At 37.3% G+C, this 18848-nt stretch overlaps 1 protein-coding gene across 1 annotated transcript in view; it reads left to right on the forward strand.

Moving 5' to 3' along the window:
• Positions 1-18848, forward strand: part of LOC113097456 (glutamate receptor ionotropic, kainate 2-like) — a 158892-nt gene that overhangs the window by 118385 nt on the left and 21659 nt on the right. The window contains exon 12 of the mRNA XM_026262686.1: positions 8887-9112. Coding sequence (XP_026118471.1) covers positions 8887-9112 — 226 coding nt within the window. The remainder of the gene's footprint in view (positions 1-8886; positions 9113-18848) is intronic.

Genomic DNA, 18848 nt, shown 5'->3' on the forward strand with positions numbered 1-18848 from the left:
TAAAAAAAGTGTTGCCTTCACTCTGGCAAAACACACACACACACACACACACACACACGTCTGGCCAGCTATCCTTGTGGGGACTCTCCATAGGCGTAATGGTTTTTATACTGTACAGACCGTATTTTCTATCGCCCTACACCAACCCTACACCTAACCCTAACCCTCACAGGAAACATTCTGCATTTTTAAATTTTCAAGAAACTTCATTCTGTGTCATTTATTAGCTTGTTTACCCGTGGGGACCTCAATCAAGGTCCCCACCGTGACACGAGTCCCCATGAGTCTGTGTGTATTCAAGTTTAAATCCCCACCAGAATAGAAAAAACAAGTACACACACACACACACACACACACACACACATACAATGTGTAAATATTGAGAGAAAAAGACATCCTATTGTAGATAGCAAGACTAGAGCAGATTAATAGAGAGAGAGAGAGAGTGAGAGAGCGAGCGAGCGAGAGAGAGAACAACAACACCACCAAAAAACAAAAAAACAAGCCCTTTCAAAGCATCCTGGTCCTGACAAGGCCTGTAATCCATTGCAGTCAGATTCCCTACAGGAACAGCAGATGTTCAGAGAGCTGAACACATATGCTCTTTTAGCAGGTGCTGATGTATTGAGTAATTGAGTGGCAGTGTGAGTGAATGACGGTTTGATAAACTGCTTTTATTGATTCTGTGTAATGTTCTACAGAGAGACAGTCACAGAAAATTAGATTGGTTTATTTTCTGTTATTTAATTACAGAAATTTAGAACAATATCTAACATAACCACATGAAACCCCCTAGTTTTGTGTTTGGGGTTTTCTGTTCCTTACATCTCTACTTTCACAGCTGGCTTCTTCAGCTGCTATTGATTTGCTATTGTTACAAGCCAAATAACTGTTATTTACCGCTATATAATCTAGAATAGTGGGTCTCATTCACTAGTTGTGCATACCCTTAAATTCATGTGTGAAATGTAAGTACAAGCATTTTCAGAAACAAACCATGTTCCATGAATAAAGTACTAAAATATATTCTAAACCTACTAATATTGTAGGAACAACTGAAACCGTGTGTGAGTACTGTATGTGTGTGTATAAGGGAGAGAGAGTGAGAGAAATGGAGTGCATTCCACACATAATAAAACATAATTTTGTGGCAAAAACACAGCAATAATTTGTCTTTTTTTAAATAATATTGTTTACTGTATTTATTTGTTTGGCTAGTGTCATTGTGGGTTTTAGGCTGAAATTAGTTTGAGATTTTAATTTATTTGGTCAATTTGTATCCATGTTTATTCATTTATTTTACAGTAGAGCATTTTGAAATGGTGATGTGTAATGACAGACTCAACTCCTGGCTGGAATGAGATGTAATGTCAGTTCAGAGTTCAGAATGGTGATTTCAAGCGCTGCAATCTCTAGGCCTTGAAACTGTTGGAAGTTTTTAGCATCTTAGGGTTTAATTGCTAAAAAAAGAAAAAGATTTAAATAATATATGTTGAGGTTTATTGAAATGGCCGCTAGCGAGTGTTTGATGAGGCACTGGGGAGTTGGAACTGGATGACTGCACTAATGGGAGAGCACAGATTTAATCCTTTGATCACTCTGTTATGCACTATGTTCCCCAATATACTTCGCCTGTCCTGTAAAAATGATTCCTTTTTGGGTAGTCTGTGGGATTTTACTTTGAAACATGCTCTATGAGAGCGCATTATGATGCATAAATGTCTGGCAAACGCACTGCAGGCAGGCTCAATGTGTGTTCTTTCATCTGGCTGTGACAAACCTGAGGGGGCGATAGAGTTTACTTTAAATGTCTGTCATTAAACCAGATTATACAGGAGGTTAGCTATAAACATGTCAACCAGTTAGCTAACTTTAACTAAATTATATAGCACAAGTCTCGTCTACCCTGAAAGAGAAAACTGTCCATTAAGAAAAAAAAAAAAAAAAAAAAACCTTTGCATGTTGCGACAATACTGAAAATTGTGAAATCAAACGTGTGTTTGTATGCTTCTTTGCAGAGAAAATATTTTGCTAACACTTAACATAAGGTTCAAATAGGTAATGTTGTTGGCTGATGTATCAACTTACATTTAATAACAATGAGCAAAGCATTAGTTACATAATTTCTAAATAAAGCCTAATATAAATCATGTAATGCCTTCTTTAATAATATTTGATACACAAATTTCTATGTTCTGAAAAACCGGTTGTAAAAAATGGCTCGGTGTGAAGTATGAAAAAAGTATGAAAATATTTGTATATTTTTAGTAATTTTTTCAAGATGAACACTTACTGAACTGAAGCAACTTAGATCTTGTTAAAATACGAGTTTCAGATTTGATACATCATGCTTTTGAGGAATACTTATTAGTTAATATCTCAATCATCATTGCATTGCAATAAATTAATAGTATATATTTTCGTCCCCAAATTTCATTTATTTTTCTTAGTTCTCAGTATCTGTACTGTATTATTGTAAACAAATAATAATAATAATTACAATCATAAATGTACAGCTTTTTCTCTATAAAAAAGACCTGCCATACAATGCTTTAATGTAAATAAAATACACTTTTAACTTTAAAAAATAAAATAAAGAATAGCAGAATTTCAGCCATGAGATATTCTGTCATCTGCTTACTGTAGTATCTGGAGATTATGGCCATTTTGGGTGGCCACCATCTGGAAGCCAAGCATTTCCCGCGCTAAATATACTGCCCTAAGGCTGACACATTAAATGATAGAATATTCTAACCCATGAAATCAGGTGGAGAACACAGCAGACGTATTGGCCAGATATAGTCCTCCTCTTCTCTGGAGGTTTGCTTTCTTTGTCCTTCTCTGCTCTGAGGCATCTTATTATCTGTCACATCTAGTATGCCACATTCTATGCTTCAGAAGATATTATGATCAAAAAGAGGAGCAGGCTCTCTGGGAAAGCAGCCCGACCTCTCTCTCGCTCTCTCTTCTTCTCTCTCTTATCCTTCAGTATCAAAACAATCTGTGGCAACCTTTCACGGAGAGGAGCACACCTTTGCTCACTTTCTAGGCTTCTGTTCCTCAGTCACATCTGTCTCTCCGGTAAGACGGTGAGAAAATGTTCGCTGACCGTCTCAGCTGCTATCATTGTCTTTTTAATTTGTAGAGAACGTTTTTTGGAATGTGCGGCCAGTTCTCGGTTTCAAAACATTTACTAGCAGATTCTCATATTTCCTTTGCAATCTTGGTCCCATCAAACTTCAGTGATTTTTTTTTCAGTTTTCTGGTCCTGACCTGGAGTGTTATATATATATATATATATATATATATATATATATATATATATATATATATATATATATATATATATATATATATATATATATATATATATATATATATATAAAATGAAGCATCTGGTATATAAGTTTAACTCTAAGTTGTACAATTTTTGTTATAATTATTATGTCTACAAGCGAATCCATGCAGTTTTGTAAGATAAATATCCAGCTTTTTTGTGTTGGTACCTTTAAATGCAAATAAGCTGGTGCTCCTGCCTCAGTTCTCAGTTACTAGTCAGAATTGGTTCCTTAAAATAAAGTGTCACAGTATAGGAGGTCTGACTTTCCAGTATTCTGCTGAATGATCGCACTCTTTTGTTCTTTCTTTCAACATCTGATTAGTCAGATCCAGTTCAGGCATGTGCGGTGGAATTTTTGAAAATCTGCAACATGCTATTTTGCATTAATGCGTTTTATGCCATCCACTAACAATTTCATGAAATATTCTGAAAGAAATTGTGCAAACAATCAATAAATATTTATATCAGTTTGAATGTTGTGGATAGAGTATACAGATAAGGCACATTTGATATTTTAAAAAGATGCATTTATGTGTTATTCACATTTAGTCTAACAATAGAGACCCAAGAGACTTTCTGCAATTACGCACCAACACAAACATGCATGCATAATCACACGCCCTTCCCTGTGGATGCTCCTTTCCTTGTGCACATAAAATCTCTCTGTTTCTTTCTCATGGCACAACCAACGCGTCTGCCTTTTTTGTAGTTTGAACAGTTAGCAGCTTTTTAAAAAATATCTTCACATCTAGGTCTGTGTGAGATGTATCCAGTTAAACTGTTGTACGGCTTCACAAGGACTGTCCCCTTCCTGCGTGTGTCATTATAATGAGAATGTGAATTAAAATGGACAGCCACATGCCTGCTGTAGTTTCCAGCATCATTATCCGTGGCTGAGCCAGGGTAAGGCCAGGAGATGTTTGTTTGGGACTGATCTCCTTCATTGCACACAGGCCTCTCGGTGGAATATCTCACATGGAGAAAAGACGAGCATTGTGTGCTGGAGAGCTCATATATTTAGTGAGGATATTTAAGACAAAGTCTTATCTTTACTGGATTTATGGCTCAATCCATTCAGTTTATGCCACAAAAATATTTACTATATAACCGTTAGTATTAGTGAAATTGCTATTTAAAATGTATTACTATTTAACAACGCCATTAGCTAACAAAACTGTGATTATTTGTGAGAAAATTAAATTAAAATAATAATAATAATAAAAATAAATCAAAAAAATAAATAAATAAAGTGACATGAAATTCAGCCAAGTATGGTGACCCATACTCAGAATTTGTGCTCTGCATTTAACCCATCCAAAGTGCACACACACATCAGTGAACACACACACACACACTGTGAACACACACCTGGACCAGTGGGCAGACATTTATGGTGTCCGGGGAGCAGTTGGGGGTTCGGTGCCTTGCTCAAGGGAACTATAGTCGTGTTATTGCCGTCCCGGGACTCGAACCCACAACCTTAGGGTTAGGAGTCAAACTCTCTAACCACTAGGCCACGACTTTCCCAAACTTGTTATGACATGTGATAATAACACATACACAATAACACATCAATAAATATATAATAACTGCAATTTAATTAAACGTTGTGTTTAAAACATTGTTGTGTTTAACACATTTATTTAATTTGACTTTCTTGTTTGATTTTCAAATACTGCTCGTCACATTACTCAAATTGATTGTGTATAAAATATATGTTCAAGTCAGAACATCAATTAAAAAATACTTTAATGTTATAAATACATAATAACATATCATTTAATATGAAATTAATGTAAATACATTTAAATATATTGTCTATTTTATGCCACTACTCCAACATCTGAAAACCTGAGAACTAGACTGCATTTCAGTTGAAACACAAAACCCTGAAGCTTCCAACTATTCTGTTTTAATATGACACCATTATGTGGTAGTATTTCACCATCACATATGATAAGTGGAGTTTAAATGCAGTTTAAATGTGTTTTATAAAACATTAAAGTTTAATAAAGAATAATGGGCCATTCACTGTAATGTTGGCTCGTATACTGCTTAACATTCAGCTCTGGATACTCGAGACCTGCATTCTTAAGCAGAGTTGTGGACACATTTAGACATCAATTAAGATCCTTATCCGTCCATTTAGAGTGCTTCATTTTAATATGTATGTGATGGTTTAAAGTTGTTCCATGGCAGATTAAACATGAAGTAAAGGCATACTTTTTAATTGTCTGGGAATTTGAACAGCCAATAATTTTTAAGCACTCCTCCACTGTCTCAGCCAAAAGAGTGATGACGTATATTTGTAGGTCAGCCCAGAAGTTTGCATCAGCCTGACTCAACCAATGAGAGTATTTGGGAAGTGCCTAAGACTGCAGCAGCGCTCAAATGAATGACCCCAATCAAATGATTTAGGCTTAGCATCAACATTCACAAACCATGTTATTTTTAACAGAAAATAATGCACGGTTTAAGTGGGAAATAGGATGTGTCCGATAGCACGTGAAGACAGCAGAGAAGCACTCTCGCTTAGCACAGTGGAGTGCATCGTTTTGTTAACTTTGTGGTTTTATTATTTTGAGTCGTTTGGGACTCTGTAACACACGGTCCTCTCACACTATATTGCTTTACAGATCTGTATCTCTTGCAGCTCAGAAATGTTCAAACAACCATGCAGCACACTCGGTGTGGTTAGTGCTCACACTCACTGATCTATAAATAACTGAACCGCGCTCTGGTCCACCTCTTCCAACTGAGCCAGGGACTGCTAAACGGAGCGATCACACTAGTCAAACGAGCGAGGCTTTGGGGGTCAAACACGATCGGCATGGTTAAGATTTCCTACTGTGAACACAACCTTATTCTCCCACATTCCACACACATGAGTCTCCACCTGCCTGCACCAGAACTCGACTCACCCATCAGGCGTTGTCCCGTGACGTACTTTGCTGTGGTAGGTCCCGCAATAGTGCAGGTCTCTAAGGGGCCTGTTATAATGTGATGATAGAGGCTCTGGACTCTTGAGTGATTTTATTTATTTTTTCCTAATCTTTAATGAACTAGAATATTTTCTATAAAAAACATTAATGCCCTGGCAGTGGCAAATAGCTTGTATTTTATTTAATTTGAATATGTTAATGTTATAAGTTTTAGAAGATTTACAAGATTTAAGTGACGTGACACTCAGCCAAGTATGGTGATCCATACTCAGAATTCATGCTCTGCATTTAACCCATCCGAAGTGCACACATACCCGGGGAGCAGTCGGGGGTTTTGAGTCAAACTCTCTAACCACTAGGCCTCGAGTCCCCAAATAAATGTATGAGTATTATGGCAATATGGTAACTGTTACTGTGTAAAATGAAACCCATAAAGTGTTTAAAGTGTTTGCAAACCAAATGTTATTGCAGTTTTGTTCATATAGCAGTACTTTTTTAAATGAAAAAAGTTCACACACTACTTTTGAATGCATTATTGAATTTTGTGCATAATGGAAGAATGGAAGAGAAAATGTCCACACAGGAGTCAACAACAAGCTCATATACTTTCACACATCCAATACAGTATTGATGTTGTGTGTTCTGTGTATGTTTCTCAGTGAAAACTGATGGATGTTCCTTTTCATTCAAAACACTGGTTAAATATTTTTTAATCTTGAACAAGTCCTTTTTTATATGAAAAATAACATAAAAAGCAAATAAAAAAATATGCATCACTCCCACAATTACATCTATTTGTCAGAACAAATCCATTTCTCTACCATTTGTCCCAGAGTCGGAACAGACAAAAGTTTTTTTTTGTCATTTGTAACAATAACAGCAACAGCGGAGAATGCTTTGGGTCTGATTGTTGTGTGCTGTAAATTAATCAAAGCATCAGAACAGATCGAGAGCCAAGATCAGATTTAAGTAGTGCAATTTGTGAACACTTCAGCATGATCAAAGTATTCGACAAATCACAGCTAATCAATCCACACAATCTCAAATCAACCAAAATACACAGATAGCATCACAGCGTGTTAGGAAGAATGCCGTGAGAATGAGAGATAAATGCTAGAGACCTTGGGGTTTGTTCGGTATCAGGAAGCACAACCATCTTAGTAGTAAAAACATCCTACTAAAAATATGGGTGCCTTGCATTGTGAAAAATAATGTTTTATGGCATATGATCCAATGGCAAGCTCTGTTCCAAAACCTATTGGACTGCCTTCACAAAAAAAATGTATATACAAATTGAGTAGTACAATACACCAATGAAAAGGAATATTTATTTAGCTATTTATTACTTGAGATTTTCCTTTCCTGCTCTTTTTTCAGTCTATCTATCTTGGCCCCTATGGTTTTGCCTCATCAGCAGGCGTAGTCTACATGTGCAATCGGCTGATTTGTCAAGGGTAACTCCAGAAGATTCTGATGCACTTGGCACTTGGCAAATCACCCAGTTGATCTAAAATATCGACCAGCCACAAAAAGTCATTACACACAATAATAGCAGGCAGGACCTTGAGTATGTGACTTAATTAGGTTTCAAATGCCACCAAATGTGTTCTTAGAGGCACAAAAAGACCCTAGTTTAAAATGGTTGAAGATTCTTTGCAATTGGCAACCATTTCTCTTGGTATTAACCTTAATATCTAAGTTGATTGCGGGTTTATTTGTAGTTCTACTGGAATAAGATGGCATTAATTTGCATGCTGTTGGTACACATTTCAGTTTTGGAGATTAGTCAGGATTAGTCATAAACAGATTTGTGTGCTTCTGCCACAATTTGTGCCCTAGTAATCATGTAAAAGGGGAAAATAGCTGTTTGACACTTCTTCAAATGATTATTTTGAAAATACCTGCATATACTTTGTGTTCCCAGCAGGAGAGCAGAATGAGCAAGAAAAGCTGGTCTGTGGGTGGTTGATAATTCTATGTGATCTCATTTGTATTTGTAGGCATGCAACTCTAGAGACAATAATTTGAGGTTCATAATAATGAACAACACTATTATAAATAAATTTAATAATAGTGAATTCAAAGATATCATAGGTTGTTTTTTATATATATATTTATAATACATAATGTTACTTAAATGTTACTACAATACGTGACGTTACTTTAAGTATTTTTACTCTTTTTGTGATTTCTAAATACTGGTCAAAATCAATATCAGTACAAAAACACAAATTTGTAAATACGTGAAACACAATGCATATAACAAAAATGATTTATATGTTCCATACTTATTCAGCATTGATGATTCAAAAAATGCGCAAGCGACTTTACTTTTATTAGCTTGTCTTGATTCCATTTAAAAATAAGAGTGTCATTAAGGTATTTCTTTAAAAAGACTTTAGTGCTTGTCAATATTTTACTGTGCTGTTGTGTATTGCAGCATTTTATTCTTATTTTAGGTTTATTATTATATTGTTTTTGTTTCGAGCTCAGATATTGTCTATTCCATTACTGAAATGTGTGAATTTAATGCCATAATGGAAGGAAAGCATATTATGTGTCAAAAAGCAGAAGTCTGATAATTAATTTGACTTCTTGTCGCAGAAAACGAAGATCTCCACGTATGATAAGATGTGGGAGTTCATGAGCAGTCGCAGACACTCAGTCATGGTGAAGAGCATCGAGGAAGGAATTGAACGTGTACTCACCTCAGATTATGCTTTCCTTATGGAGTCCACAACCATCGAATTTGTCACTCAGCGAAACTGCAACCTCACGCAGATCGGAGGCCTCATAGACTCCAAAGCCTACGGTGTTGGCACCCCAATGGGTAAGGCATATTTGAATAATTAATAAAATGGTAACAATAATTTTTTGGATTATTTAAAGTAAAAACAAAAATGTATATTCCTGAATCAACCTAACAAACATGATAATTTATGGGTTAAATCAGGTAGAAATATCTTGCAGGTTACCAATTTTTGCTGTCAATTATATAACTGGTCAATTTCATGTCCCTCTTTTATTATTCGGCACATAGCTATTTAATTAGTGGAATTCTTAAATTTACAGGATTTTACTCTCTCTCTCTCTCTCTCTCTCTCTCTCTCTCTCTCTCTATATATATATATATATATATATATATACTGTATTTGTTTTAGTTTTTTTTCTGAAAATTTGCTTTTGAAATATGTTCGATATCTGGATGGTACCTAAAAACCAGGTTTGATTTTATAGGTTCAAAACAGTGATCGCTAATTCAACAGTGGCTTTTTTTATTGTCAATCAATATTTGAAGGAAAGGCTGATGCAAATAATAACTTCACTGCCCTAATAAATAGTAAGTCATCAATTTGCCAAACGCTAAGCAAATCTGCATATTCAAATGAAAACGATTTCTATTGTGCCAATATTCATACTGTAGTCTCAGGAGCATTACCTAAAAAAAAAAAAAAATATATATATATATATATATATATATATATATATATATATATATATATATATATATATATATATATATTTGTCGTACACCTCAATGAAAACATGTATCATTTGAACAGACTGATTGAAATGAGAAACACAGCCATTTATCAACACATCGCAGAAGTGTATGCAGCGTCGACTCAAATCTTAATTTCATTTTGATTAATGGCTGTCTGGCTCTGTCAGTGAAGGTGAAGCATCTCTGAACGCAGCTTAGCAGCTCAGTGAATGTGCAGAAATGCGGACCCCGAGACAAACGTGCATGAAATAGATGAATGGATGAGATAAATAAATGCAAGGAGAAACTTTAAGGTGTGCCCCCCATGCATAAGATTATCAGTCTCAGTGGCAGATTATCTTAATTGTTTTAAACATGCGGCTGCGGGCTGTGTCAGCTGCAGAAATGTAGAAGAAGATGCAGAAAAATAAAATTACTGTCCTCAGTTGAGAGACAGAGAGTATTTTCAGTTGCAGTGTTAGGCTTTTTACTATATATATATATATATATATATATATATATATATATATAGTAATTTATTGCTTTTTTTGTTACACTCCACAAAATCTGTAATGGAGCCCTTTTTCCACTTCTGACTTCATAAGTGCCCATCTTTCTGAATATTTCTTCAGACAGAAGTGAATGATCTAATCTGATGAGCATTAGCTGCTTCCAGCATTTTAATTATTAGCTTTTATAAAATGCTACACATACTGTAACATATTTTCTCCTCATTGTAGGACCAAAATCCACATTAGATCGAGATCGAAGTCATTACAAATACTTAATGTTTATAGTGAGTTTTGAGTAAAAGCGTATTATGATGATTCCTTCACATGCTGTCGTAAATTTCCTACTTCCCACTTGTGAAGTTATAATTAAGAGTTTTTATATAAATAATAGGACACATGAATCATGGTGGAAAGCCCATTCATGAGTTCATTCTTGCCTGTTTCTTGAGGAACTCATATTTAGTCCAAAATGTATATAATTAATATTTAATATTCAAAAGGTTTTGATTAAGTTGTAGCATCCCATAATTGGTAATAATATAAACATTCACTGCATCTAAATATTCTTTCTCTCCTCCACCAAGTTTAAAGTTTATGAACCACCCAACAATGGCCCATTTATGTCCAATTTCCAACTAGGAAACTCATATTTACGATTATTCCGATAACTTTTCATTAATCTCATAAATTTTCACATGTAGCTTGATGTTAATGACAGCTAATGTAGCTGTTACCCAAGTGCAATTATTTTTCATGTTTGTATATGTCTGTTGTCAATATTCACTCAGGATTCTAGAAAGACTTTTGATAATAGTTGGGATTAAAGTATATCAAGATCAAAGGGATGTTGGTGGACAAGCCTTGTAATGCAAGAGTGCATAATGCAACAATTTGCATTTGACAATAATGTTCTCAAACTTTCCTGACTATTATGAAAATGGATATAGAGGTGAGTGGATTGCTTGATTCAAATCAGTAGGAGTGAGGCAACAAATTTAACACTGAATAGATATTTTATGGATGGTAACTGTAATATTATTTGTAGTTAGTTACACTAATATTTCCTGGGGACAACATGATTATTACAAGCAATATGTTGCTTCCCCATGTTGCTTCAGCATGTGATCATATCTGATATAAAACAGTGTGATCCATTACATGCTGAATTGCTTTGAAAGGACCAAAATAACCAAGAATGAAAAAGGCAACTTAATGTAAGATCAAAAGCCTTTTGGTCACTGTAACAATGTTCATTGTGTAGGAAGGAAGACGGCAGGGTCGGCTGTTATTACTGACTGCTTTTTATTTCAAAAATAATAACAAAACAAAAAGGGCACGGAAAACAACAACAGATAACACAAAATCAGTGGTCCAGAAGTGTAGGCAGAGACAGGTGTGCCACAGTCACCTCTGAAGCTTGATTCCTCTACCTCAAGCTTCAAGTCAATCAGCCAGATGAATGTAAACTGTTAGCTTTGTTTCACTCATTCAGTGTACTTTGTTTGTACTGGTGTGTTGTATTTAGTATTATGTGGCTTTGTGTGTCAAATATGTTATCAGTATTGAAGTAGAGATTAACCTTCCTGCAGATGGGACACTTGCCCAGAAGCTTCCCACTACCTAGCATATGTCACTAATTGTGCATGCATTATATTAAAAGATACCTTAAAATATATTTGTGTTCCAGTTGGAATACCATACAAATAAGCTTTTGGTAAAGTTGTAAAAAAAAAAAAAAAAAAATAGTGTATGAATATGTTAAATGTACTGAGAAGGATGACATCATGTCCTAACTAGAAACTAGTAGTTCAAGTAGTTTGGTCATTTACACAAAAAAACAAAAACAAACTAATTGTCATCTAATACTAACTGACTCTGTGTTATTTGTTATTATCTTGCATGTGGTACAAAAATAATTCCATACACAAATATATGTATAAAATTTCCATATAAGAGCATATATGGACCCTAATATAAATTTAAATATATCTTTTTAATATAGTTTAATGTATTATTTATTATGTATATTAAAAGGGAGACATGCATTTAAAATCTTTCTCTATCTCTCTATGAGAAATAGGGAAATAGAAAGTTTGTGATGGCACGTGAAGACAGCAGAGAAGCGCTCTCGCTTAGCACAGTGGAGTGCATCATTTTGTTAACTTTCTGTTTTACAATATATTGCTTTACAGTATATACATTTATATACATTTATATACAATATATACATTTTAGAAATGTTCACACAGTCATGCTGCACATATCAGAAGTTCCACACTCTGCTTACATATCGCACCCGAGCCCAACTGAAACAAGCTCTTGCCTAACTCTTCCAACCGAGCTAGGGCCGGTTAAATGAATCACAGCACAGAGCAATCACACTAGTCAAACGAACCGGGTTTTGGGGGTCAGACACATTCGGGCATGGTTAAGATTGCCTAGAGTGAGCACATCCTTATTCTCTCGCATCCCGCACACATGATTTTCTGACCACCCACACTCGACCATCAAGTGTTGCCCAGCGCCGCACTCTGCTGCCTTGCGTGCAGGTCTCTAAGGTGCCTATTATAATGTTCGAGGCTCCGGATGCTGAGCATAACTTGTTATTCTATAACAAACTAAAGCATATTTTTTTATGAAAATGTTATTGCCCTGGCAGTGGCAAATAGCTTTAGTTTTATATTTAATTTGATTACATTAATGTAATAATAATAATCTTTGTTAAAAAGATTTGCTTAAAGTGTTTGCAAACCAAACTTTATTGCACTTTTATTCATATAGCAGTACTTTTAAATGAAAAAGTGCACAATGCACTACTTTTAAATCCGTTATTGATTTTTTTTTTCATAACAAAGTGATTAATCGTGAATAGTCACAGAAAATCCTGTAATTAATCACAATAAAAAATGTAATTGTTGCATATTTGACATTTTCATAAGGAATCTTCAATGTTCTGGCTTCTTGGCAATCTTTCACACAGCAAAACCAAGCCTAGAAATGGGAAAAAGGATTATATCAATAATTATGCTCTGATAATATTCCCCTTTGTCATAAATTTCACTTTTGGTGTTGGTACAAAGCTGTCACTGGAACAACACCCTAAGATAGAAAACCTCAAATGTACTATTTTGTACCTCATTTACCTTTACAAATCTGTATATACTGTAGTAGTACCTAATTTGTACATATTAGTACCTTTAGAAGGGCACCGCGCCAGTGACAGCTTTTTTCTGAGAGTTGTGTCACATAGAAATAGCAATCTGGAAATACTTGTCAAACAATGGTCAGTAAAGTTCCATGGACAACTAAAAAGTCCTCTGCATTATGACTGATGAAAACTACATATACAGTTATCAAGTCATTGGACCAAGAGGAAGTAAATGTTTAAAGAGATCATTACTGAGCCTGTATTGCAGGGAATGTCAATACTCAGATGGTGAGAACAGCTACATTTCTTAACAGGGGAGCTGAATATTGATCCTCAGTCCTGATCAGTGATCTAGAGTCACATTCTACCGAATAATTGGACTTTTAAAATCTTGGAATAAAGTTAGGTTCATTTTGCAGCATCTTCTTATCAAGAACTGCTCATTTAGGAAGAGACTGTCTGACTGGCAAGTGAACTGATCAACTGAAGTTAATTTGGTTGGTCAAAGTTCAACCAAAGGGGACCATTCTGTCTTGAGTTACTCACCTTTATGTTGTTTCAAACCCATAAGACTTTTATGTATATTTAAAACACAAATTAATATATTTTAATGAAACCTGAGACATCAACCATATTTGATGTGCTGTATATTGTTGATTAATGTTTATATTTAGCTTAAATCCTTCATCATATGAAGCGATTGTGTGTTTTCAGTAGACTTGGTCAAAATCGATTGATTCGTATGTATTAATTTATGCACATCTTATGAACTTTCTGAACTTTGTTAAAGTAATTGACAATAAGTTATATAACAGGGGTCCTAAACGTATCAAACCATGATACTTTCAAACCAAGTCTGTTTTGGATCCCAGCTTCGTTCAAACGGGTCAAATGTTCCAGCGCATCAAAACAACGAGGCAGTACACATAGCAAGCGCTCAGGGTCATTTATGGTAATGACCTTTCGGCTCTGTATCCTTTAATAGTTTGATCTAAAGCCAAACATACTTCTTTCAAGGCCTTTTCATTCTCTCTTGAGTGTTGCTTCTCTCCCCTGATAAAAACTTAAAGTGCTGCAAGAGCTGCAGATGACATGGTTAGCAAAACAGGTGGATACTTTCACTAAAACTAAAACTTTTTACAAAGTTCTACTGCCACCCACATGGAAATGTATAACCTTTCCAAAGAAGTATTGTCTGCACCTCTGCTGGAAAAGAAACATAGAGAGCAGACCTCTTGTAACTTAAATTGAATAGCCCTGTTCTATGGCATGCACTTAGAAAATAGATAAGGTGAAATTTCATTTCATGCCAACTTTAATGTCTCACAACCTTCAGAAGACTTTATTTCTGAATAGACTAGTGCCTCCTGAATCCCAGATGTTTTAAAGAAGCCACCTGCTCTTTTTGTACGAAGTATGCATGAGATGGCCTGATGCATTGCAATGTTATATGTAAGGCTGCTTTGAAAAAAAATATACATTGTGAGAAGTTCTATGCAAATAAATAGGGGTGACCCCGAATAGTCAATGAATCGATGCTTTGATTCGAGGAGCCTGATTCGACCACCAATCTAACAGTCGAATATTCATGTGGTGTTATTGATTATGCCATTTTGACTATATGGGGGAGCTCAAATGTCTGATTTCAAATAGAACTACTGGTTTTATCCCAATAAGTAAGGTTCAAATTAATATTTTAAAGTTTGTGAATAAATCCAACCACCCCTATAGATTTATGTTTCACTTTCCATAATCTGTGAACGACAGAGGAGCATCCTGGCGGCAGGGATTTAAAACTTTACCAAGACTCAAACTGACACAGACAGAGACTGGATGTTTTCGAACAGGTAGGGTACAAGTGATTTCGAAACATTTCAGCCGGTGTATATATATTGTGTATATATTATTTAACTGATATAAGATGCATTTGGTGTTTCATAGTACTACGGTGATATCTCTTCAGCGCACAGCGCACAGCGTACAGCGAGCAAACTACTACAACTACAAACTACTATGACTGGGACTGTTATATACATACTATTATAATGAGAAGACCATTACACTAAAATGCTATGAATTTTTGGAGCTGCTGTGTTTCTGCACATAGTTTCATGAAGAACGCGTCCAGAAAGAGTTCACATTCAGAGCCCCGCAGATATGTTCATGGGCATTTGGGCCCTTTTTTCAAATAGCCTTTAAGTCTTAATTTTAACGTAATATTGTATAAATAGTTGAATCCCACTGATTAAAAACTTGCTATCAAATGCGTCACTCTACTGGACATCTTCAGCACGTGCAGCTAAAAACAGAAATGCAGAACATTTACTTGCTAACATTTTAGGCTAACCTTATAATGATAGCTATTGTATATTATAAAAAAAAAATGTTTTATTTTTAATTGTTATGGTTTCGCCAATGTTAAGTTAACATAATTTACCCCATTTATATCTGCAAGGTGTTTGTTACACATTTTCCCTGTGTGTTAACATCAGTAATTATGTTAGTCGAATGTCTGACTTGACTCTTGTTAATGTATTTTGCCCCACCCCCAAACATATTATTAGACTATCAGTTGAATATTGGCAAGATTCGAAAATTCCGATTTGACTATGAAAATCCTTAGTCGGGGACACATAAATATGACTCACTTGACTTGATCACACTGATCAGAGACTGAGTCTACCAAATAATGTCCCCTTTAGGATATTTGAAAAAGGAACAGATGTTGAAACTGTATCTCTGTTGTTTATAAGTTTGTAATTTGCTAGCATTATTCCCTAATCTGACTGTTTCCCGTCCTCGTTTTCTATTAACACTAGTAATAAAGCTGTCTGATCAAGGCAGCATGCTTTACAGAAGGTGAATTATGAATATTCATGCAGGTGTTCTGACACTATTGTGCTATAAACCATATAATCATTAATTGTCCATGTGGCAGGGACTAAACAGCCTAGAATATCTTAAACCAGCACACTGACCTCCAAGCCTTGAATGGATTAAGATGGTATCCAGGTTTTTCCACATGGACAGTGGAATCCAGCTATCAAGTGCCTCATCTTGCAGACATTAATGCACTTGTTGCGTTCTGAAAGTTGATATGTTTCTAATTTAATTTTCTACATGTTAGATTGTGTTTTATTTACGTCTACACCTAGATGGCCTTAAACTTTCCATTTACAATAATGAAATACTAATTAATGTTGTACAGTATAGGTTGCAAGACTACTGATTTCTACTAGTAGATTTTTTATTAAAAAATACTCAAGTTACTTGACTACTCGTGGTTCATGCTATTGTAAATGAAAACACATCATTATTTTTTTTATTTATTTTTTTATCAATAAACACTAATTAATTCATAGCCTTATGTAACAATTACATATGTGTAACAGTCATGAACTTCTGTTCTTTTGTGTTATCCCTATTTGGTCATGTTCCATTCCTCGTTTCATTAATTGATTAATCCCCACCTGTTTCCATTTCTCTGATTACTTTCCATGCCTTTTTAAACCCTGTCTGTTCAGTTAAGTTCTGTTTGTCATGGCTTTACCTGGCTCCTCCTCCTGCCTGTGTGCTGCGTCTGTCTCTTACAGGTGAGCTGGGTGCAGGTGTTTGGAATTGTGCTAATTAGTTCCTGGTCTGGGCCTTTAAAGATGCTGTAGATGAGACTGGGAAGGGGTGACTGGCGCTGTTCCATCTCTCCCGCACCGACTAGGATTTTGTTCTGTTTATTCACTGCACCTCATTATACTGATTGCTTACTGTGGCGAGTGGGGCGGGGCCGAGAGGCGTGGGAACGAGGAGTGAGGCCAGGTGTAGTGATTGGAGATGAGCTACACCTGCGCCCCACCGCCCGTATCGAGTCCCACGTAGGAGATGGAAGGATATAAAACTGGAGTGACGACCGTGAAGGACGAGAGAGGACCAGGCCTGGGACATTATTTTATGTGTTTGGCTTTTATTTGCGCGCACCAGTCGTCCGCGAGGGGCTGGTGCGCCGTTTTGTATTTATTTATGAATTATTAAAATTATGATTTGATTGTGCACTGGTTCCCGCCTCCTTCTTCCCGATGAATATGGAGATTTGTATATCGTTACAGTGGTGCCGAAGCCCGGGAGAAGGAGGGACGCGATGCTGAAGATCCCTCGCCGCTGTGGTGAATCCGCGGTGCCCTCGAGCTGGCGAGGTATGTGCCGCCAGGGACGCTCGAGGCGGTGGGCTGGAGCGAGTTGCCGGGGACGGGCGAGCTCGCTGCCGACCGCCCACGACAAGGAGGGGCGGCTGCCGTCCGTGAGGGAGCGGAGGAGTCGGCGCCGTTCGCCAGGGGGCCGGAGCCTGCCGCCTCCGTGACGGAATCCGGAGGGGCAGGGAACGGGGGACTCCTGCCGCTGCCCAAAATCGGAGGAGCCGTCGCCGTCCACCGGGCGGCGGAGGAGTGTCGTGCCGTCCGCCGAGGGCCGTCCAGTGCCACCGCCGGGCACCGCGGAGGAGATCACCCAGCCGGTGGAGGGCCGAGCAGCAGTGCGTCTGGGAACCCGATTTTTTTTTTTTTTTTCCTCTCTCCCCTCTCTCGTCCTTGTCGCTCCTCCTTCCATCTCCTTTTCTCTCGCCTCGTCTGTCCTACCCCCAGGTTCCTGCAGGTTCCCGTGAGCGGTCCCCCCCGGAGGGGGGGGGGGAGTAGAGCGCAGTCTCGAGGGTACCCCCCGGCCTGCGAGGGGCGATGGGGGTATGTGGCGAGTGGGGCGGGGCCGAGAGGCGTGGGAACGAGGAGTGAGGCCAGGTGTAGTGATTGGAGATGAGCTACACCTGCGCCCCACCGCCCGTATCGAGTCCTACGTAGGAGATGGAAGGATATAAAACTGGAGTGACGACCGTGAAGGACGAGAGAGGACCAGGCCTGGGACATTATTTTATGTGTTTGGCTTTTATTTGCGCGCACCAGTCGTCTGCGAGGGGCTGGTGCGCCGTTTTGTATTTATTTATGAATTATTAAAATTATGATTTGATTGTGCGCTGGTTCCCGCCTCCTTCTTCCCGATGAATATGGAGATTTGTATATCGTTACACTTACACTTTTATTTTTTAAAGTCATCTTCATTACTGACTGTATCAAATTTATTTTAAAAGAGGATTTCGCCACCTTTGTGGAGTGGGTGCTGGATATTAACAGATCCCCGTTCACCGTCTGCCACGCTAGCAGCTCCACCGGGCTCCCCTGTCCCTCTAGCTCTGCCTTGGTCAGTTGTCGACCATTCGCCGCCTCGCGACTCCACTCCTATGGCTTCGCCTCATCATTCCATCCCTACTGCTCGGCTCCTCCTTCCCTCCGGCTCCACCTCCATCCTCAGTCACCCCGACTCCGCAGCAGGCTTCCGAAGCCCCGCCTCCGTCCTGTGCCTTCAGTGCCATCTTGGACCTCCA

Source organism: Carassius auratus, unplaced genomic scaffold (assembly GCF_003368295.1).
Source record: "Carassius auratus strain Wakin unplaced genomic scaffold, ASM336829v1 scaf_tig00216278, whole genome shotgun sequence".
Lineage (NCBI taxonomy): Eukaryota > Metazoa > Chordata > Actinopteri > Cypriniformes > Cyprinidae > Carassius > Carassius auratus.